At 44.4% G+C, this 22,265-nt stretch overlaps 1 protein-coding gene and 1 pseudogene across 3 annotated transcripts in view; both read left to right on the forward strand.

The window, feature by feature from the left end:
* CDH13 (cadherin 13) overlaps nucleotides 1-22,265 on the forward strand; it is a 1,106,386-nt gene that overhangs the window by 1,072,983 nt on the left and 11,138 nt on the right. For all 3 annotated transcript variants that reach the window (XM_073882334.1, XM_073882335.1, XM_025860409.2), the window contains 3 exons: nucleotides 345-487; nucleotides 18,347-18,580; nucleotides 21,072-21,290. In XM_073882334.1, coding sequence (XP_073738435.1) covers nucleotides 345-487; nucleotides 18,347-18,580; nucleotides 21,072-21,290 — 596 coding nt within the window. The remainder of the gene's footprint in view (nucleotides 1-344; nucleotides 488-18,346; nucleotides 18,581-21,071; nucleotides 21,291-22,265) is intronic.
* LOC112814741 (cell division control protein 42 homolog pseudogene) lies at nucleotides 7,338-8,056 on the forward strand (annotated as a pseudogene).

A 22,265-nucleotide genomic window follows, 5' to 3' on the forward strand; every position in this document is an offset into this window, starting at 1 on the left:
TAACTGTAATGATGTTTTGGATTTGTTTGGAGAATTATCTGGCCCCGGGGCGCCTGGGTGGCTCAGTCGGCTAAGTGTCTGCTTTCGGCTCAGGTCATGATCTCAGGGTCCTGGGATCGAGCCCCGTGTTGGGCTCCCTGCTCAGCGGGGAGTCTGCTTCTCCCTCTCCTACTGTGCTCACTCACTTTCTCATTCTCTCTCTCTCAAATAAATAAAATCTTAATTAAAAAAAAAAGAAAGAATTATCTGGTACCTAGCCTGGGAGCTTTTGCCCACTACTCAGTGAATATTTCTTGAATCTATTCTGAGTACGGTCTGAATGTTGTTTGGGAAATGTTTTTCAGATACTCTGTTTACAAGGACCCAGCAGGCTGGCTGAATATTAACCCCATCAATGGGACCGTTGACACCACAGCGGTGCTGGACCGCGAGTCGCCATTCGTCCACAACAGCGTGTACACCGCCCTCTTCCTAGCAATCGACAGTGGTGAGTAATTTTTAAAATGTCACCAAGTGTATACTTTCCAGTTATAAATGCATTTTTACATTTTACATTTCTTCTGGTAACACCCGGAGGTGTTCTTGGGAAGAATATAAATGAGTGGAGGCAGGGAAGGCGAACATTTAAACATACAGTAGGTCAGTAATACCCCCAAATCCTGGAATTCTCTGGTCTTTGTCCAGCTAGAGGTCAGCGTGGTGAGCTCACTGCTTCGTCTTAGGCAGGTGCCACAGCTAGGAAGGCACATTGCTGCCGTTCATCTTGGCGTCATGCTCTCATCTGCGGGACGGTCCTTTCACTTAAGGCAAGCTGGAAGAAAGTCCCAGAGGACATCACCAAACCTGATGGCTGAATTGTCCCACAGCTTTTACCCTGTTAGCACAGACGACCATGGAAAGACATCAGGTGCACTCAGCTAGGAGCTTCACAATCACAGAACAGTGGCCGTTCATTCAAAAGCTACTAATGCAACATCCACGTGCCAGAATCTGTTCTAGATGCCGGGGATACAGCAGTGAACAAACAAGAATGACTATCCTCGTGCAGCTGATCCACTCATGGAGAAAGGAAGCAAATTGAGTAAAATACATAATACGCTTTTTGGGAAAAAGGGACACACACTATGTATGTATGAAACCAGGAAACGGAAAAAAGCTAGTGGACAGCAGGGTGCTGCCGTTCTAACGCGGCAGCCCTGGGGAGCCTCGCTGTGGCAGCGACATTTGAAAAAAAAACACAAAGGCAGTGGCTACGGGAGCCCTGAAGTTATCTAAGGGAAGGGCAGGGAGGCCACAAGGACTGGAGCAGACAGAGAGGGTGGGACAGGGAAACAGATGGTGTGGCGTCACGTGGGCCCCACACCACCCTCCGCTTTTCCTGTGGGCGAGATGGGGCGCTGTGGCCGAGTGCTGATAGGGTGCAGTGTGACATGATCGATCATGCTGCCCTGTTGAGATCAGACGTGAGGGACAAGGGCACAAGTATGGAGACCTCTTAGGAGACGGGTGACAATCTAGGCATGAGGGTGGCTTGGGCTGATATTAGGGGAGGGGATGAGAAGAAGTCAGAATCAGACACGAAGCTAACAGGATCTGCCATTGGCTGAGATGGGGGGGGTCAGAGTTGGTTTGGGGGTATGTTAAACAGAGATGTCCATTGTGTCAAGCACACAAGAAATTTTGCTCTCTCTATTATTCCGAAAAGCCAGTTGTGCATGGCTGAAGATTCGGTTTTGAGTCCCATATATCAAAGTGAATATTCACAGGGCCTTTGGCATGTGCCTTCGTTATACACAATAACGGGTAAACTTAGGCTCTCAGACCCCGTCTTCATATGCTGGGCACTCACATGCACACCACCTATGAGATCATGTGTCTGAGAAGTGCACAGTCAGGGTGGCACGCAGAAGGCAGACAGGTAGGGTCTGGATAAGGGGCCGGAGAAGGGGTAGAGGTGTCTGAGAACACAGAGCAGAGGAATCAAAACTAGAAGGGAGTGTAGCGTGGGTGGTAAGAGAGGGAAGGAGAAGAGCTGCGTCCACTGTCAGTGAACAAGTGGAAATCTACTTGGATGTGGATGTGGAAAAGTCGTTATCTTCAAAGCATCTCAACAACTAGACAAGTCTGTTGATGGAGCCGGCAGCCAAAAGATTGCCTAAGTTCTTGAGGAGAAAACTGCAGGATGAAATAGCCCACAGACACTCGTCCACACACACTGTGCTTGACCCTGGAGACTCAGAGTTGAATAATGCATGGTCCTTGTGCTCCGTGCACTAATGAGTGATTTGGGGAGTTAGGCTGGTAAGCACAAGACCCCAGTGCAATGTCATAACTCTTCTGATGGACTTAAGACCAGAGGAGCCCCTTGTCCAGCCTTGGGGGTGGTCATAGGGAGCTTCTTGGTTAAGGGGCTAGGATTAAGTTGAGAAAAGGTAATGCATTTTTGTAATTCCATTCCCATTTTTTAAAAAAGTTTAAGGCCAGTATAGTTAACGTACAGAATAATAGTAGTTCTATGTGTACAGCATCATGATGCCACACTTCCCTACAATCCCCGGTGCTCGTCACAAGTGATGAGCATCACCTTCAACCCCGTCACCTATTTCACCCATCCCCCACCTCCCCTCTGGTAACCATCAGTTTGTTCTCTCTACTTAAGAGTCTGTTTCTTGGTTTGTCTCTCTCTTTTTCTCCCCTTCGCTCACTGGTTTTGTTTCTTAAATTCCACATATGAGTGAGATCATATGGTATTTGTCTTTCTCTGACTGACATATTTCACTTAGCGTTATACTCTCTAGCTGCATCCGTGTCGTTGCAAATGGCAAGATTTCATTCTTTCCGATGGCTGAGTAGTAGTCCATTGTCTGTCTATACCACATCTTCTTTACCCATTCATCAGTCGATGGACACTTGGATTGCTTCCATATCTTGGCCATTGTAAATAATGCTGCCATAAACAAAGGGGTGCATGTAGCCCTTTGAGTTAGTGTTTTTGTATTTGGGGGGGTAGTACCCAGTAGTGCAATTACTGGATCATAGGGTAGTTCTATTTTTTAATTTTAGAGGAACCTCCACACTGTTTCCTGGAGTGGCTGCACCAGTTTGCATTCCCACCAACAGTGCATGAGGGTTCCTTTCTCTCCACATCCTCGCCAACACCTGTTGTTGCTTGTGTTCTTGATTTTAGCCATTCTGACAGGTGTAAGGTGACATTTCATCGTGATTTTGATTTGTATTCCCCTGATGTTTTGTGATGTTGAGCATCTGCTCACGTGTCTGTTGGCCATCTGTATGTCTTCTTTGGAAAAGAACGTCTGTTAATGTCTTCTACCCATTTTTAATTAGATTATTTTTTTTAATTAGATCATTTGTTGAGTTGTATCAGTTCTTTATCTACTTTGGATACTAACCCTTTATTGGGTATCTCATTTGCCAATATCTTCTCTCAGTCAGTAGGTTGCCTTTCACTTTTGTTGATTGGAAAAGGTAAAGCATTCTAATAGAAGCCTGAAAGAATATGGATCTGTGGGACACTGAGAAAACTTGCATGTAGGCTCCATATGTACGAAGCTAGGAGCAGAGAGATGGCCAAGCACCCACTGCTCTAAGGTTGTTACTAGGTCTTGTCTTGAATGCCTGGCTGCTATCACAGTGCCTGATTTAGAGCACGTGCTCAACAGATCTGGGGAATAGATCCTGAACTAGATCATGAAATGTTCCATATGCTGTGCCAAGGTGTTTGATTTGACTATGTTGCTCGCTTGCCTCCAAAATAACCTTTGTCCTTTAGAAAGAAAACCCCCAAGGCAGTAAAGAAAATGCACAATGATGATGTGGGGGGGCAGGGAGGCATTCTAAAGCTGTGGCAGAAATCAGGATAAGAGAAGCATGAAGCAGTGAAGTGAGTTTAGTTGAAGTGAGTCTAGAATCAGGAAATACGTTGAAAGCCATAGCCGGTATCTTAGTTGCAGGGGTTAGGGTGTGCCAGGTGACAACAGAAATGGACCAGAAATGATGAGTCTAGAAAATATCTGGAAGGAAGAAACAAGACTTTGAAAAAAATAAGTGCTCAACATAAAGTAGAGAAAGGTGATATTCAGATTTCTAGGCCAGAAACCAGGAATGATTATTCCATTGACAGGAGTGGAATCGGTTTCAAAGGATTGTTCCCATGTTGTCTTTATGGGGTGGATCTTGAGATGATGTCCCGTGGGACTGGAATAGAGGTAAGGAGGTTTTTCTTAGAGAGTCACCTACGCAAAAGAGATGGGAGCCATCAGAACAGGTAAGTTTTGTAGAAGGAACGGGCCTAGGCGGAAGTGCTAAGGGCATAAACAGTGGGTGACAACAAGCCAAGAATGTTTAAGTGCTGTTTGAATTAAAAAGTGTCAATTATAGATCTGCTAAAAGAATGATTTCAGAGTTCTGTGCTACCTAAAAGTCTCTGTACTTGTAGAGAAAATTCTCAGCTAAGAACAGCATGAAGAAAGGTGGAAATACAGCAAATAGAGTTGTCATGGCCTTATGAAATATTTTGTGCAATTATTCATTAAAAAAAAAAAACAAGAAATGAAGTACACTTTAATTTTTGCCAGAAACAAGAGCCTTCTCTCCAGGTATGATTAGGCAAGCTGCTTATAGACTCTGAGGCTCGGTTTCCACTTCCCTAAGATGAGGAAGATAATTCCTACTTAGAACATTGTTGTGAGAAATGAGAAATAGAAGTGCTGTGCCCTCTACACTCACCATCAAAAGTCATATTAAATGTTCAATAAATGTTAATCTCATCCCAGTGGGGGTTATAGAAAGGAAAGAATGGAGCCACGAATGGTCCTAAGAAAAATACAGTGTGAAATCTACTTCTTGTCCAACCTTTTAATACTAATATCAAACAAGTAAATTCAAAATCTGGTGTCACAGATGTTTCCAAAAGGACGAAATGTCCCTGAAGATGTAATGATAAATAGAAAACAGGTTGGCATTAATATACACAACCATCATTAGAGATGATAATCTTGAACAAGGTCCAAAAGACTTAAGAGTAAAAAGAGCATAAATTTTAAAAAAAACCTCATAAATCAAAGGAAGTTTTTGTTTAAAGGCTCCTTTTTGTCTCGCTGAAAACTTATCTCTAGGTATTATGTTGAACCAGGAAAAACCAACACTTCCGTATTAGATCAAAGTTAATAGTATAACTGATGTCTCAATTTTAGTCAAAGGAAGCATTTGATTTTATTTAATTTATAGACATTCAATGTATTTGATGGAATGAAAGAATAAGAATTTTTTTTTTTTGGTCATGTAACACTAGGAAAGCTAAAGCAAAATAAAATGATTTTCTCCAAACAAGGAGTCACTTAGGAATTTATATCAAAACATGTTGGTAAAAGATATGTCTGTAGGATCTTCCAGGCAGGATGTAGTAGATTACTGTCCCCCACTGCAAAAACTAGGAAAATCAGGAGAGATTACAAAAGTCTTTAATTTTAAAGGCATCAGAGAGCCACAGAAGCCAGGAAGACTTGATCAATGAAAATATCAAAGAGGGAAGAAGCATTCTAAAAAAAAAAAAAATGCAAGAGAGCCAGCCATTTCTTCTCTCTGGGGACCTTTTCTGATTCTGGGTGAGGGTCAGGCTTGACCCAAGGAAGAGGGCCCAAGATGAAGGGAAATAAACCAGGAATGCTTGCAGTAGTCATGTGGAGCTGGTGTGACAAAGTAAAAACCTGAGGGCCCTAAAACACATGGCTGCTTTTCCCCCATGGACAAATACCCTTTAAAGGACAGTGAAATCTCCTGGGGGTCTCCCAGAAACAAGGACCTAACAGAGGAAGCAAACATACCTTAAACATACAGCCATTGTCTCCTTAAGATATTTGCCAGATTTTAAAGGTACAAAGTGTTGGAGGATGGGATGGCTGGTGCTACAGACTGAATGTTTGTGTCCCTGCAAAATTCATATGTTGAAACCTAATCCCTAGTGTGATGGCATTTGGAGGTAGGGCCTTTGGGAGGTGCTTAGGTCAATCAGATAGAAGTCTTCATGAGCGGGATGAATGCTCTTTTTATAAAAGAGACCTTAGAGAGAGCATCTGCCAGTCCTGCCATCTGAGGACACAGCAAAAAGACTCTATTGAAAACCACAAATCACCTCTAAGAGAAGTTTTAATCCTATTAAATAGAGAGATAGACCACGTTCATGGATTGGAAGTCTCAGTGCCATTGAAATGTAAATTATCTCCAAACTGACCTAAAGGATTTAATGTGATACCAAGCAGAATCCCAGGTCTTTGTTTTGAGGTGAGGGAGAAAATGTGGATTGTAAAATTCATATGGAAATATAAGGGGCTAAAAATAGCCAAAGCAATCTTGAAGAATAAGTTGGAGGACTTACGCTATTATATATTCTGACCTATTAGAAAAAAAAAAATACTAATTAAAATTATGTGGTGTTTATACAAAGACAGAAAAAAAACTGACCAATGAAGTAGAATAGTTTTTTTTTTTTAAGATTTTATTTATTTATCTGACAGAGAGAGACATAGCAAGAGAGGGAACACAAGCAGGGAGAGTGGGAGAGGGAGAAGCAGGCCTCCCGCGGAGCAGGGAGCCCGATGCGGGGCTCGATCCCAGGACCCTGGGATCATGACCCGAGCCGAAGGCAGACACTTAACGACTGAGCCACCCAGGTGCCCCAAAGTAGAAGAGTTTAGAAGCAGATACACACACATACACAGGGTCCCTGTTTGTGACCAGAACATGGTGGTTGCGGACAAGAAAGCATGGTCTCTGCAATAAAAGTACTGGGTTAATTTAATACACATATGAAAAAAAATGTATCCTGCCCTTTCTCTTAGACCATATACAATACGTATATCTATGTATATACAATATACAATAATCAATTCTAAATATATTACAGGCCAAAGTATGGAAGGTAAAATAATACATCTTGTAGAGAAAAACATATGAGAACATATTGGTGTCCTTGACAGAGGAAAAGATTTTTCATGCAAGACACAAAAGTATTCACCACAAAAAGTGGAAAAAATGGTAGATTATGTTAAAATTAAGAACTTCAGTTCATCATGGGGCACCTGGGTGGCTCAGTCGTTAAGCGTCTGCCTTTGGCTCAGGTCATGATCCCAGGGTCCTGGGATTGAGCCCCGCATCGGGCTCCCTGCTCAGCCGGAAGTCTACTTCTCCCTCTCCCACTCCCACTGTTTGTGTTCCCTCTCTCACTGTCTTTCTCTGTCAAATAAATAAATAAAATCTTAAAAAAAAAAAGAACTTCAGTTCATCAAATGATACCATTAAGAAAGTAAAAAGGTGGCAGTGCTGCCAACGCCCCGGCGGAGAAGCTGAGGTCATCATCGAATTTGAAATATTTAAAGTGGATACAAAACTGTTTCAGCAATGCAGACAATTAAGTGTGTTGTTGTGGGCGATGGTGCCGTTGGTAAAACATGTCTTCTGATATCCTACACAACAAACAAATTTCCATCTGAGTATGTACCAACTGTTTTTGACAACTATGCAGTCACAGTTATGATTGGTGGAGAGCCATATACTCTTGGACTTTTTGAAACTGCAGGGCAAGAGGATTATGACAGATTACGACCGCGGAGTTATCCACAAACAGATGTATTTCTAGTCTGTTTTTCAGTGGTCTCTCCATCCTCATTTGAAAATATGAAGGAAAAGTGGGTGCCTGAAATAACTCACCATTGTCCAAAGACTCCTTTCTTGCTTGTTGGGACCCAAATTGATCTCCAAGATGACCCCTCTACGATTGAGAAACCTGCCAAGAACAAACAGAAGCCTATCACTCCAGAGACTGCTGAAAAGCTGGCCGGTGACCTGAAGGCGATCAAGTATGTGGAGTGTTCTGCACTCACACAGAAGGGCCTAAAGAATGTATTTGACGAAGCAATACTGGCTGCCCTGGAGCCTCCCGAACCGAAGAAGAGCCGCAGGTGTGGGCTGCTATGAACATCTCTCCAGAGCCCTTTCCGCACAGCTGGTGTCAGCATCGTACGAAAAGCAATGTTAAATCAAACTAAAGATTAAAGATTAAAATTCGTTTTTGCAATAAAAAAAAAGAAAGTAAAAAGGTAATCTACAAAGTAGAAGATACTTACAATACAAAGAAATCCTACAGTCTGTAAGCAAAAGACACAACCCAAAGCAAAATGCGGGAGGAACTTGAACAGGTACTTCACAACAAATGGCAATAAACATAGAAGAGATGCACAACTTCATTAATCAAAGAAATAGAAATTAATTTACATAGATATAACTTAAAATACAAATTAATCAAGAAAATACAATGAAATGCAGCAGCACTGTGGCATACCTGCAAAATAGTTGAACTGGTAAGATGAAACATACCAAGAGTTGGCAAGGATGTAAAATAATTGGAAGTCTCCTATCAGGCTGGTGGAAGGGTAACTTGGTACAATCACTTTGCAAACTGAAAGTATCAATGAAGGCTGAACCTTTGTTCACCCTATGATCCAGGAATTACACACCTACCTACTTATCCAACAAAATTGTGGCTGTGTGTTCACCAAAATGCATGTGCCAGAATGTGAATAACAGCATTATTCATAATAGCCCCCAAACTGGAAACTATTCAAATGCCCCATAAGAGTAGAATAAGTCAGTTGTGGAACATTCACCCAAATGAGTCTCTATGACATAGAGAATGAACGATCTGCAACTCTTCACAGCAACATGGATGAATCTCACAAACATAATATTGAACCAAAAAAGGCTGGGTCCGAAGACCACATCCTGAATGGTTCCATCTATATAAAGCTCAAACACAAGCAAAACTAATCATCACTGCTAGATTACCCGGTGGATGTGTTTCCTGATCCTCTAATATTGGACTACATGGGTGGGTTCAGATTGTGAAAACTCTTCAAGCTGTATATTTATAGAAACATAAGTGTTTCTGGGGCACCTGGGTGGCTCAGTTGGTTAAGCAACTGCCTTTGGCTCAGGTCACGATCCCGGAGTCCTGGGATCGAGTCCCACATCAGGCTCCCAGCTCAGCAGGGAGCCTGCTTCTCCCTCTGACCCTTTCCCCTCTCGTGTTGTTTCTCTCTCTCTCTCTCTCTCTCAAATAAATAAAATCTTTAAAAAAAATTAAAAAAAAGAAACATAAGTGTTTCTATATTTCAATAAAAACTAAACAGAAAAACACACAACTACACAGAGAGTGTGTACCTGGTCCACTGTACCTTCCCCAGGAGGGCTGTAACCATTCATGTATTCTCCAAGTACCTGTGTACCCTAGAGATAGACTCTCGGCTTCCTACCACGCTATGGAAGGACAGTCTCAGCTGCTGATGGGTTGATACTCAGGAAATGTGAGAGGCAGGTTGTCTGCAGAGGGAACAAAGCAAAGCTCACATTCTTGGGTCCCCACGATCCTTTGCAAAAGGCAGAAGTACTACCATCTTATTTTTCCACGCACAGCCCTGCTTATCCAGTTGAGAACAATGACAAGGCAGCACCAATAGAGAATTTTCTTTTAGGTGCCTCTTTGAGACTAGAGACTGAGATCAGGTTGGCGGAATATAAAAAGACAGTCAGAAGCAGGGCTGGAAACCTTTCTGCAGTTAACAGAAAAAAAAAAAATTCTTTGGACCTATTTGCTTGGGGCCCCAAAGCCAGTCTATATAGATCCCGGAATCATGCATCACAATAGTATCGACAAGGCCCAGGTTTAGACAATTTGGGGAGGAAAGGCATGTTAGTCCTTCCCTACGAATAGAGGCTAGGTTGTATCCCACAGGACAGTCAAGGATGTACAAGGCACTTTTCATAAATTGTTAACAGTCTCAATGAGTTACAAGTCACCTAACAATGCGGTTCCGTTATAACTGAAATGCTTCTGTTTTGCTAAAAGCAGAACTGGCTGCAGTTAAATGATTAGAAGTATAAAGCATTTAATCCTATAGACTAATAAGGTATGACCTTTCATGTTGGCAAGCATTTTATCTTTGGAGATGAGTATCATCGTTTACCTTATGGGGTCCAGATTTTCTGAAAAGGTTAAGACAGTGCCTTCAGAGCACAGGAACTCTTCTGTTAAAGACTTCAATGAACACAGAATTGTTAGAGGGAGGGATAATAACTGTTAAGGAAAATACCAAGATGGAGAGAGAACATTCGGGAATGCAGTAAGATGGAATCCCTTTGGGGATGTGCTGACAATAGGGCAAGCAGCAGCAATTAGCACTGGGCCAATCCCTGTGTGATTATCGCTCCTGCTCAGGTAATCACCAGAAAGGCCAAATGTTAGTCTCACTGTCTTATGTGGGCTGAAAACTGTCACAAGCAATTTCTCCTAAGAGTTCTGGAATCCCACAGGGGATGGTCACGGGCAGGAAAGGCAGAACCGGCTGCTGATTCCCAGCTCGCCATCTTTTGCTCAGAATTCTGTTAGGCTGGACCTCCTTTCTTCTTCTTACCTCTAACCTCATCTTTCACCCCCTCCTTCTATTCTGAAATTGTATATGCCTCAGCATTCCATGAGTGTTACTGATGACTCTTAGGTCCTCAGAGAAGATCGAAGTTGTGACTCCAAACACAAAGACAAATATTTTGCTTCAGTTGAGTCCAAGTGCCCTCTCTCCCAGCACCCATTGCTATGCAGAGAGTTTAAAGGCAAAAGGAGGTGGGGGCGGGGGGGGGAAACCCATTCTAGTTCTTCCTGGAGCTCAGTGCATATGAGATAGTTGGAGCCAGGAAGCCCATACTATCTTCAGCATCCATATTAAGTCTTGCTATGATGATCGAAGTGGCTCGTTCCCTATCTATTTTCATTTTGAAGACTAGAGAGAAGGATAACATAAAAACAAGACAAATTATCACTAAACTCGGCAGCATGTTCTCATGACTTAGCAACTTGTATAAAGTATATTTGAGTCTGCCAGTGAAAAATGTGAGGTGGGTTCCCAAGAAGACACAGATATAGAACCAGGCAGAACAGCTGTAAGATTAAAATGGAATCCACTGAGATAATGATTTTTCATAGGCTAAGATACATCATGTCCCAACCTGCCTTTTCCCTCAGTCCCCCGTGTGACAGACTCAGAATTGAAATACTGTGCAAAGTACATTTAGATTGACTAAAAGCGGGGGAAAGAATGTTGTTCAGCCCCACCGTGAAATGCCTACCAAAAAGCAAGAGCCCCCAACTAGGGACGGGGGCGGGGGGGTGGGGCAGGGACCTGATCTTCAAACAGATGCCTAGATCTGTGGTCTTTGTCTTTTTGTGGATCCACCAAGTTCTAGATTGCATGGGGGATGCAGTAAGATCATTTAGATTAATTCTACTTAAAATATGCTAGCTTGGATAAAATCAAGCCATTAGTTATGATGGCAGCCCAATTAAGTCAGTTTAACACCCCTTATCTCAGCTGTTATCGTAAGTGAGGAAGAAAAATAAATTGAAGACCCAGCCATCATTCCTCGTTACTTCAAGTACCAGTAAAATATCAATCACGTTGAAAATACTAGCTTCAATTTTGTCACTGACAAAATGGCCCAATAAAAATCTCCTGAGATCTTGTAATAGAGAGATTGCACCCAGAGTTTGCTGACAGCACGCATAGTCTGTGGAGAGAGGAGGGGCCCGGCGCTCTGCTCTATCTGGACATGAGCCAGCTTCCCAACTTCCTTGGACCACCGTAAGTGCGAGACTTACGCTTTCTCCGCCTCAGTTTCCCTCCCTGCTGGGTTGTTGTAAGGACTGGAAACCATGAATGCAAAGTTCCCGGCATCTCGTGAAACACCTAACAAAGAGTTAAGTCAACTGACTTGAACTGAGTTAAGGACTGATCTTCTAAACTTAGCGTTTCAAAACCACTTCACTGGTCTGAGGCCAAGTAGAAAACGTCACCTGACGACAGCCCTGGGGGAGGTCTGAGCATTTTTCTAGGGAAGGGATGGGCCACAGGGCCCTCTACTCAGAGTAGGGCCATAAGAAAATTGGCAGAACATGCCGCCTTCCTCGTGGGCATCATGCCTCCATCTGAATGGGGGAGATTTAAGGCAATACTCTACCGACAGGAGGACATTTCCATGTTGACCAGCCAAATCAACTCTCTTAAGCATAATGCTTTCACACGTTCATTGGGAAAAGAAACCAATGTGGGCACCGAAATGCTGGCCATCTTTGTCAGCTCAGTTCATCGTGCCCAGGTGTCTCTTAGCTAGTTCTCCTCTATAGTCCCCATTTCCCAGTTTGGGGATGAGCAAGGCCAGTTGCACAGCCCCAGCCAGAAGCCATCCTCCTGAGGCTCATACACCACGGATCCCAATCCCGCTGTGCTGTGCGCTCAGGCTCCTGAGTCCAGCCCTCCAGCCCCTGCTCCCCTGTCCCCACAACACCGGCCCCCAGCTGCTCTTCCTGCGCCCCCGAGCCTCGTGCAAGTCCTCCCCTTCCGTGCCTGCAGCGCTGTCCTCTGCTTTTACCAAAGCCGCTCTCCTGCTTTAAAGTCTTTGAACGGCTTCCCACAAAACAGCCATACGATTTCCTCCTCCCAGAACAACTTCTCCCTCTCCAAAAGTATCCCCACCTCCTGTACGTCTCCTCCCAAAGCCTTCTGATCTACCACCAGGCAGTACGTTATTCCACGCCACAAGCTCTCACGTCTTCCCACCCTTGATGGCGCCGTCCTGCAGCTGTTTACGTATCTGTTCCTGCCCAGGGGCCGCTGATTTCCGCACAGGTACGTGCAGCCAGGCACAGGGCAGAGTCCACGTACATGATTACTGATTGAATGAATGAAATGAGAACAGCCTGTTTAACCATGGCCTCCAAATCAACTCTTCGCCTCTTTTGTATTCCTTTTCCCTAAAGTTAGTAAAGTGGAAACACACCAAAAAAAGCCAAAACGTTGAATTTTTTTAAAGACGGCCCAGACTTCAGATTACCGTCTTCTGTGAAAGAACGTTAAAGTTTGAGTTGGGCAAATAATTGCCTCGGTTCTACCTTAAGTGTTACCCATGGAAACCTGGCAGTATATTTTGCAAATCTATTTTCTGGCCAGGTTCTGGGTTGGCTTACTATTAATTTTTTTTTTTTAAATGTGCAATGACATTGGCAAGGTCTCCATTAACAAAGCAATTTTCTAAATGTTTATGAATTTAAAAGCAACGCGATTCTTGGCTTATGGGGCACAGGCCAAAACAGATTGGTAAATACTGATGCTGAAAAGCCAAAACAAATAGAACACGGGCTGAACACAACAATACAAAAGATCGTCTTTTCTAGAAGAACCCTGGTTTACGCTCACTTTTAAGCACAGGTGCAAGTAAATGTAGAAGCCTGTTCGTATGAAGTAAAAGATGTGGCATTTATTTGCTCACAGGTGCTTGGTGGAGGGAATTTGGGGCATAGTAGAGTGCTGCACTCACACCTATTTCCCCTACAAACAAGCCTCAGAAACTAGCCGGGGTGCCCGCGTTCTCTCAGGAGCCCACATCTAAACTCTTGTTAAATCAACACATCCTCCTGATTTTCCTCCCAAAATGGAGTCCTCAAGCTTCCTTGAGACATCAGCTGAGGTCTCTCTCTCCTTGTCACTGGTTGTGGGCTCCCTGCCCTGAGCCCCAGTTCCATAGACCCCATCCTACACACGCTTCATTCCTCCCCTAGGTGGGACAAGGGAGGACTGGAGTACAGACAGGGTCACAGAGTAGAAGCAAGATAGAGAAGGAAACCTATGGAAATATATACGATGTATGTTTGGAAAGAGCAATTCATCATTAGCTTTTTCAAGTCAACCTAAATGAATTCAAAATCTACTGAGTGCCTGTTATATACCAGGCTGGAGAACAGTCCTGATACTCAGAGCCCATGGGGCTCAGGAATGAGCTTCCTGCTTCCCACCCACCCCACCCCTTTTCTGCATTTTAGTCTTCATGTAGGCCAACTCACTTTCCTGTTCCCCATATAAAACCACTTGGCACTCATGATTCCCAAGGTAGGACCCATGCTACATGCCTCTAGACCCAGCTCAGGGAGACCAGTGTGGGACCAGTGATTAGAAAAATCTCCTGCTTCCCTATATTTTGCAGAGCTAGCTCTGAACGTTCTTGGTCAGATCCTAATGCTCTGTGCATACAAAGCCAGCCCATCCAACGGTGGTGAGACCAGGGACCCTACTCCTCTGAGGCGACTCTCCTGAGAACATGCATTTGGAGCTTTGCAACATGTGAAGACATGGTCCCTTCCAAGCAGATGTTCACAGCAGCATTATTCCTATCAGACAAGAAGTGGAAACTACCCATATGCCCATCAAAACATGGTCTGGCCCTGGAATGCAGTATCATTCAGCCATAAAAAGGAAGGAAGTGATTCACGCAACAGCATGGATAAACCTCAAAACATGATGCCAAGTGAAAGAAGCCAGACACGAAAGGCCACATACTCTATTTTGCCCAGAAAACACAAATCTGTAGAGAAAGGAAGTACATCAGTGGTGGCCTAGAGCTGGAAGTAGGTATGGAGAGTTAGTACAAATGGGCCCAGGGTTTCTTTCTTTGGAGTGATGGAAGCAAGGTTCTAAAATTAGGTGGTGGTGATAAGCACACCCCTGTAAATTTCCCAAATATAAATTCATCGTAAAAACAAATAAAAGAGTGAGAGAAAAGAAAGGAGAATCGGTGAAATATTTTTAAATCCCTGTGTAACTTTTGAATTTATATTTCTGTTTCTGGTTATTATAATGGTCATGGTTATTGTAAAGAAAATTTACAAAAGAAAAGTATTATTTTAATGTTAATTACCTGGAGAGATAATCACCATTTAGGCTTTGGTATATTTCTTTCTAATCTTTTTCTATTTCTAATTATATATTTTTAATTAGGATTACACTATGTTTTTAGTTGTGTCTCTTACTAACAAGATATAAAGTATATATATGTTTAAAACATCTGAGTGATGGATCCTATCAGAAAAATCTCAGTATTTTCTGGCTAAAGTGGAAATCCTGTTTGGTCAGGATTCTGAATAAGATCAAATTAAAGAAAATACCCATGAACCAAGGTGTCCCAGGCCAGCTGCCTGAACAGCTGCCTGCTCCAAGCACTCAGCCCTACTTACAGGGTCTGCAGTACCTTCAGTATGGAGGAAGGTGTGTTTCTCTGGAAGCAAGACCATGACCTTCATCAAATTCCCAAAGGGGAACCCACCTCCCATTCCATTTAAAACCCACTGCCAGGCATGGTTCCTCTCTCCAGGGCCCTTCCTTCTCTTAACCTATAAAGACAGAAGCCCATGCAACCACAGGCAAATCCCTCCACTCATTTGGAGGGTGGACATCCTCTGATCCATAAGCAGCTCCCCTGAGAACGTGGCCCATGGGCTCCTCTGGGGGAGCTGCAAGGAGGAGAAATCAAAATTCTAGCTCCATATCCTAGGAGTTTTGCTCAAATTGAGGCTTTGCCCCTATTGAAGTAGAAAATCCATGAAGGAGGGCCCAGTTTCCATCATGCTTTGGTTCTGTATGTCATGAAACCCAGAAGTTCCAGTATTTCCTGGGCCGCCGGAACTACTGGATCCAAATGGGCTTGTGAAGAGTCATATTTTGAATTGCATCTGAATTTTGGATGGTGATTTTTTTCTCCATCCTGTGATGTAAACTGGGAGAGACTATTTTCCTGAGAAGTTTGAGAGTCCGGTCTTCACCTTATCCATGAAAAAAACAAGCTCATTTTCCTTGATTTCAGAAGAAGACATCACCAGACTGGCCTGGGAATAGCACACGGGGAAATGAAGACAGTCGTATAATTAAGTTCACGAGAGGCCGATTCTTACGGCCATATTTCAAATACTCATAATGCCTTTTCATCCATTCTACCAAATGACGGCACTTTATAATATATTCAGAGCGAAAAAATATAATGGATTCCTTGGAGATATTCAATTATTCAATAAAAAAAAGGAAAAATAATTTTTCAGTAAAGAAATTCAACCAAATGACTAAAGCTGACAGTGAAAAACCAACCTCAGAGTAATTATGCATTTCTTTTGAGTTCTTGCTCCAACAAAAGTTGATGACGGGCCACCATTAGAAATAGCCATCCTTCTGCTGATGGATGACGGTGGTGTTTCGATGTTAGCAGATATTTATTGGAATGTTTACTCTGAAACTGTCATTGGGTGTTGATATATAACATCAAGTTCCACCAGCCGCGCTAGAAAATGTCTATTCTCACTTCTTCATGACTCACTGCTCAGCTACCTCCAAGCTGGTTTCTTCCCCATCAGTGGACGCCTCTCCTAAAGAAGTCACCAGTCCTCTTCTCCTTGCAAAATCACATGGCTTCTCTTTACCCCTTCTCCTGTGGGGCATCACGACCCATTTCACAGCTGTTCATTGCCTCCTCTTCCAATTTGCGTCCCCTCTGTCTTCTGCAAACCACCAGCTGTGCTTTCCTAGGCCCCCACCCCCCTGCCCTTCTGCCCTATCATGTTGGGTAACCTGATTGGCTAGGACCCTTTCAAAGCATCTGTGCGGACAGGTCCTCAGTCACTACCCAGTGCCGGCAAGTCTCCTAAGCTCTGCGTGCTTCTAGACGGGTGCACTGAATCTGAGGGGCTGTTAGCACAGTTGGAGCTGAACTCATATCTTTCCACTCCCCACTACTTTCTGTTTTGGGGGGGTCCCCCCCCCCCGCCCGGCAGCCTCATCCAAGTGCCTGATCACCAAAACAAGACACTTCTTTCTTATTCAAACTGCTCACATCATGCTTCAATCTGTTGCTGGTCTCCCTGCCTCCAGTGTCCAACATCTCCTGCCAATACCACGTGTGTTTCTAAAAATCAGATCAGTTTGGCCCACTGCCTCTCTGAAAAACCTCCGGTGACTTTGTGTGGTCCGGAGACTCAGTACCAGCAGCTGGTTGTGAAAGTCAGGCCCCATGCTCTCCCAGACATCTCAGGGCTTGTCTCCTTGCTCCTTCCATCCACTCTAACAGCCCGTGATGGCGCCAGGTGACATGGCCTGCACCCACGTAGGCCAGGAGAGAAGGCTTGAGCCACAGCCAGTCTGAGTGTTGGCAGATGTCTTATGATCCTCCCAGAACAGTAGGCACAGGAGACTTGTAGGAGCTGTGATAGTCCATTTCCCACTGGCCTCCCTGGGTCCCCCGGGAGGCTGTCACCGGACAGCTTCTCACGTCCTTCTGGGCCAATGAGGGATGAGGCTTCCTGCCTGGCCCTCCGAGGGGCCCAAAAGTGCTGGGAAGCAGCTTCCAAGTGGCCCCTCAGCAACAGGGCTGGAGATACCTGGCCCCGTGTGCTTAGTGTCACCTGCCCAAGGGCCACCTCTGCCTACTCGCCCTTTTACTGTCTAGGTCAGGATGGAATAACCAGCCTGAATCTGGAAAGGACTCGCCATGTCTTCACTGGCAGAATCTGTCAGACCTCGCCTTGTCTTGCCCTGGACACATGCACCCGGTGCTCAAATATTCACTACCCTGCGAACCCCCATGTGATTCAGAACTCAACTTGAAACTTGATGAGCGTTTCCAGAAATAAAGTGTGAGGTGAAATAAAATTGGGCTTGGAAGTGCACATGAGGATAGGAAAAATAAAATGGAGCCAGACCTTAGGTTAGGCATAAAATTAGAGTACCGGATTTGAGAGGTGCGCCGAATCCTTTTTGGAATAGGGCAAATCTGTATGCTTGCGATTTATGGCCTGCGAATTTGGATCTAACTTTTCTCAGAGAAATTAGGAACTGTTAGTGAGTGCTTGGTCCCAAGAGAAAACCTCTGATATCTAGATGATTAAAAATAAATTTAGGGAAAGGTAAATAAACTCACTCTGAGTCTTCAAAACCTGGATTAGCTCTCTCTCTCGCTCTCTCTCTCTCTCTCTCTCTCTCTCTCTCTGCAGTCATCTACCCAGTTAGAGCTTTTTCATACATACAAAACCCGGTCTTCTCTCATGAGGCCTCCGTCCTCCGTGTACCATCAACACCTGTGAACACCTGGCTATTTAGATAAAAGGTTTCATTCGCTAAGTGAGAAAAGGTCCTATTTATTATATCCGTTCTTTGCTTTCAGGGTGTTAGGATGGCTTGTGTGCTAGAAGCTTTGCATCCTAAGTTAGGTAAAGGCTGAAGAATTTAAATCAAAAGTTCTATAGATGAGAAAAGGCCACTAGACTTGATACAAATACGTAAGCTATTCGGTCAGTCCTGTTCGAAGCCTATTAGCGATAATAAAGGTGTCAAGTGCCCTGGAGGAGGGCACTGTGGCAGATTGCTCTGGCCTGGGCCCAGCTGCCTGCTAACCTCTCCCTCCTTCCCCGTAGGCAACCCTCCTGCTACTGGGACCGGAACTTTGTTGATCACCCTGGAGGACGTGAACGACAACGCCCCCTTCATTTACCCCACAGTCGCTGAAGTCTGTGATGATGCCAAAAACCTCAGCGTCGTGATTTTGGGAGCATCAGATAAGGACCTTCACCCCAATACAGACCCTTTCAAATTTGAGATCCACAAACAGGCTGTTCCCGATAAAGTCTGGAAGGTCTCCAAGATCAATAGTAAGTCGGGTCACACGTTCGGTGGCTGCTCCTTTGGCTTTGAAGCCCCGTTTCCCTGGCTTGTCTTCCTTTCCCACACTGTCCCTCCCTCCTCCTCTCTCCTTTCCTCCATGCTCTGCATCTTATGCCCTCCATGCTGCACTGGTAGAGCAATCTTTGTAGAGTCTGAGCCTCTAACCCTCCGTCTTGCGCTTTACGTGGGAGACCTCCCCGAAATCAGCTGTATCTTTGCAATAACCGTGGCTTTGATGTTCGACCATGATATTGTCATGCATCTGTCCTGCCCTTCACCTATGACACTTGCAAGCCAGGCCCCTTTCTACCAGCCTTTCCATGTGGGAGGGTGGAATTCAAAACTCGGCCTGACATTTTCCCCACGTGATGAATTAGACGGCACCCCTATATCCACAAGCACCCGCTTCCCTCCCTGTGGCAAATGTGAACTCACCACGAAGTTCACCTTGGTTTGCAATAAAGTAAAAAACCAGAACACACGCACTGGATGCACACTCTCTCCAGTAGCGAGCGTCCCCTGCAACGGACCCAGCCAGGGTACCCTCCTCATCCACCAGCGGTAGAATTTTCGAGGGGGATTGGGAATTACTAATTCCATTAAGTCTTGAAAATGGGTTGTACAATTGTGCATAAAATTTTCTATTAAAAAAATCTCATATGTATTGAATGGCCTTATCCCATATCTCATTTTATTAGTGCCTTCCTCTTGTTCTTGATTCCATTTGCCTGTTTGTCTATTTTACTGCTTTTTAAAGAATGAGTTCTGTTATGCTGATTACTTTTAATTAAAACAGCCCTCCTCTTGTCTGAGGGGTTAGCACGCTTCCTTTGCTAGTTTTTGTGGCTACAGTGGATTGGAATAACCACCACCAGCTCTTTCCGGAAAGTCCCAGCTGGAACTTTCTTACTCAAGTTTCTCGTCCACATGAGTGAGATGGGAAGATTATTCCTTGCATTAACCCATCACGCAACTGGGGTGACTACACACGTTGGTTATTTCTGTTGCTTCTCCTTCTGGTCAGGATGACACTTCACCTGTTTCTGTTTTCGTGTTGTTGCTCTGTTTTCCTCATGGTTTTATTTAAGAGATAGATGACTTTTCAGTTCTTTTCCTGGTCCCAGTTTTGGTATTTTTTTTTAACACCTAGCACTGTTCATGCCCAGAAAGGGGAGAGTCAAAAAAAAAGGGCGGGGGGATGGCACGTGGGTGGCTCAGTCAGCTGGGCTCGTGTCATGATCTCAGGGGTATGAGGTTGAACCCCGCATCGGGCTCCACATTCATTGTGGAGTCTGCCTGAGATGCTCCTTCTCCCTCTGCCCCTTCCCCCACTCATGGGCTCCCTCTCTCTCTTTCTCTCTAAAAAAAAAAAAAAAAATCCCTAGTCATCTGAGTTACTGAAAAGATAAGAGCCCGAGGCTAAACACAGGGGCCAGGTGGGGTGGCCACTTTTGCATGCTGCCCAAGGCCAGGCTCATAGCACACACTCCCACCGAACAGAGGCCGAAATGTCAGTGCCCCTGCTGGGGTGGTGTGTCCCATTCCCACCCAGATCTAGAGCTGTGGCTGAGGACCAATAAAGCTGTAGGCTATGGAACCTGTCCCCATGGCCATACCCAGGGGTTGTGTCCACGTTTAGAGTGAGTAGATGGTTTTGGAGTGGTTGTTGTTTTTTTTCTCTTTTGGTCTAAGAATTTATTTTGATTATTTGACTCTGGATTCTTAAAAATGCTTTCAGCTGATCATTTCATTTTTTTCTCTTTTTTACTTTTTTGCACCTTCATTGTAGTGTAGTTAACAAATAAAAATTGTATATAGTTAAGGTGCACACTGTGATGATGGGAAAATGGGTTTTTAAGTCAGTTTTTCTGGATGTCGAATGTGATCTTGGCAAAGATAGTTTTATCGGCGTAATAAATCTGCAGGGAGGAGTTCTTAGTAGGCTGTCACCTTCACAAAAGTGGGTCCCCTTGAAATAGATTATCACAGGGCGCCTGGGTGGCTCAGTTGGTTGGGCAACTGCCTTCGGCTCGGGTCATGATCCTAGAGTCCTGGGATCGAGTCCCACATCGGGCTCCCTGCTCAGCAGGGAGTCTGCTTCTCCTTCTGACCCTCTTCCCTCTCGTGCTCTCTATCTCTCATTCTCTCTCTCAAAAATAAATAAATAAAATCTTAAAAAAAAAAAAAGAAATAGATTATCACAGCACTAAACCACAGGACTCCTTGGCCATGGAATGTTCTATCCGGCACCATTGGATGCCACAGCCACCAGCCACACGTGGTTGCTGGACACTTGAGGTGTGGCTAGCACAACTGAGGAGATGAATTTGAATTTTTAAGGAATTTAAGTTTAAACGTGCCCATGGTTATGAACCAACACACAATGCCTGATTGGTTTGGTTTTCATCGCCAAAACCTCACCCTTTTATTCGGGAAAGTCTAACCCTCTCTCACGAAGGTCCTCCTTGCCTCCCCCAGATACGCATGCCCTGGTAAGCCTGCTTCAAAACCTGAACAAAGCCAACTACCACCTGCCCATCATGGTGACAGATTCAGGGAAACCACCCATGACGAACATCACAGACCTCAGGGTACAGGTGTGCTCCTGCAAGAACTCCAAAGTGGACTGCAACGCGGCGGGGGCCTTGCACTTCAGCGTGACCTCAGTCCTGTTCATGTCCCTCTTCAGTCTGGCTTGTAAGTAGCCCAGCTCGGGCGCATGCACAAGTGTGAACACCTAACTTCCCCCGAGCCCCTGTTTTCCATAGAGCTTTCCAAAAAATTCATTCCCGAGGAAGCGTTCATTCTTGGTTTATGTCTGTATAATAGTGTTTCGTGTAAAAGTGTTCCAACTACTGTTGGAAGGCATCTTCACGTCCCCCCGCCAGCCAGTCTGGGGAGTTGTGCAAAGACATTCAGGGCAACCCACAGACCAGGTGACGAGAAAACGCCCTGCTGATGACACCAAATTTAAGCTAATAAGAACATGCCACGTTAGGGAACTGGTCTACCAGAGCCTTATTTCTCTCTGCATTGTGCAGAAGAATCTTCAGCAAGGTTAAAGTAGGTACTCTGCCTTTTTAAGAACAGTCATGAGAATTCACGGAGGGAGGCTGGGCTGTAGGAAAAGAGATAAATGCATAATTCATACTTTTTTTTCCCGCTGACTGGTAGTAATGGCTGTAATATAATGAAGCATTATTTTAAACAAATGAATTGTTATGCTGAGTAATATAAAGTGAGCATAAAATGAATAGATGTGTGTATCAGATATTTCCTATGCATGGAGTACTAGCCCAACGTTAACCTTAGCAATTATGCACATGTAGGTAAGGCCATTCGCGTCTTCTTGGGCTTTGGTATTTATATTTTGAGAAGTGTAAGTGTGAATTGGGAACTTGAGAAATTGCTTATTGGGGGAAAAAAGGAACAGAAGTTATGACTTCCCAGTGACAGTGGTAAGTGGGGTCAACAGGAAGTCACACATTCCAACCTCAGACATTCACTGTGTATAAAGCTCTGTGCTGGGCCAGCATCCTGGGGCGGAGCTAAGGAGAACATCTTACAATGAGACGTGTCTCTTTGGATGGATGAATGGGATGGAAGGACAAATGGATGGATGGACAGATAGAAGGATGGATGGGTGAATGGATGGATAGAATGGATGGATGG

Source organism: Callorhinus ursinus, unplaced genomic scaffold (assembly GCF_003265705.2).
Source record: "Callorhinus ursinus isolate GAN/ISIS: 27379988/994484 unplaced genomic scaffold, GSC_fseal_2.0 scaffold46, whole genome shotgun sequence".
Lineage (NCBI taxonomy): Eukaryota > Metazoa > Chordata > Mammalia > Carnivora > Otariidae > Callorhinus > Callorhinus ursinus.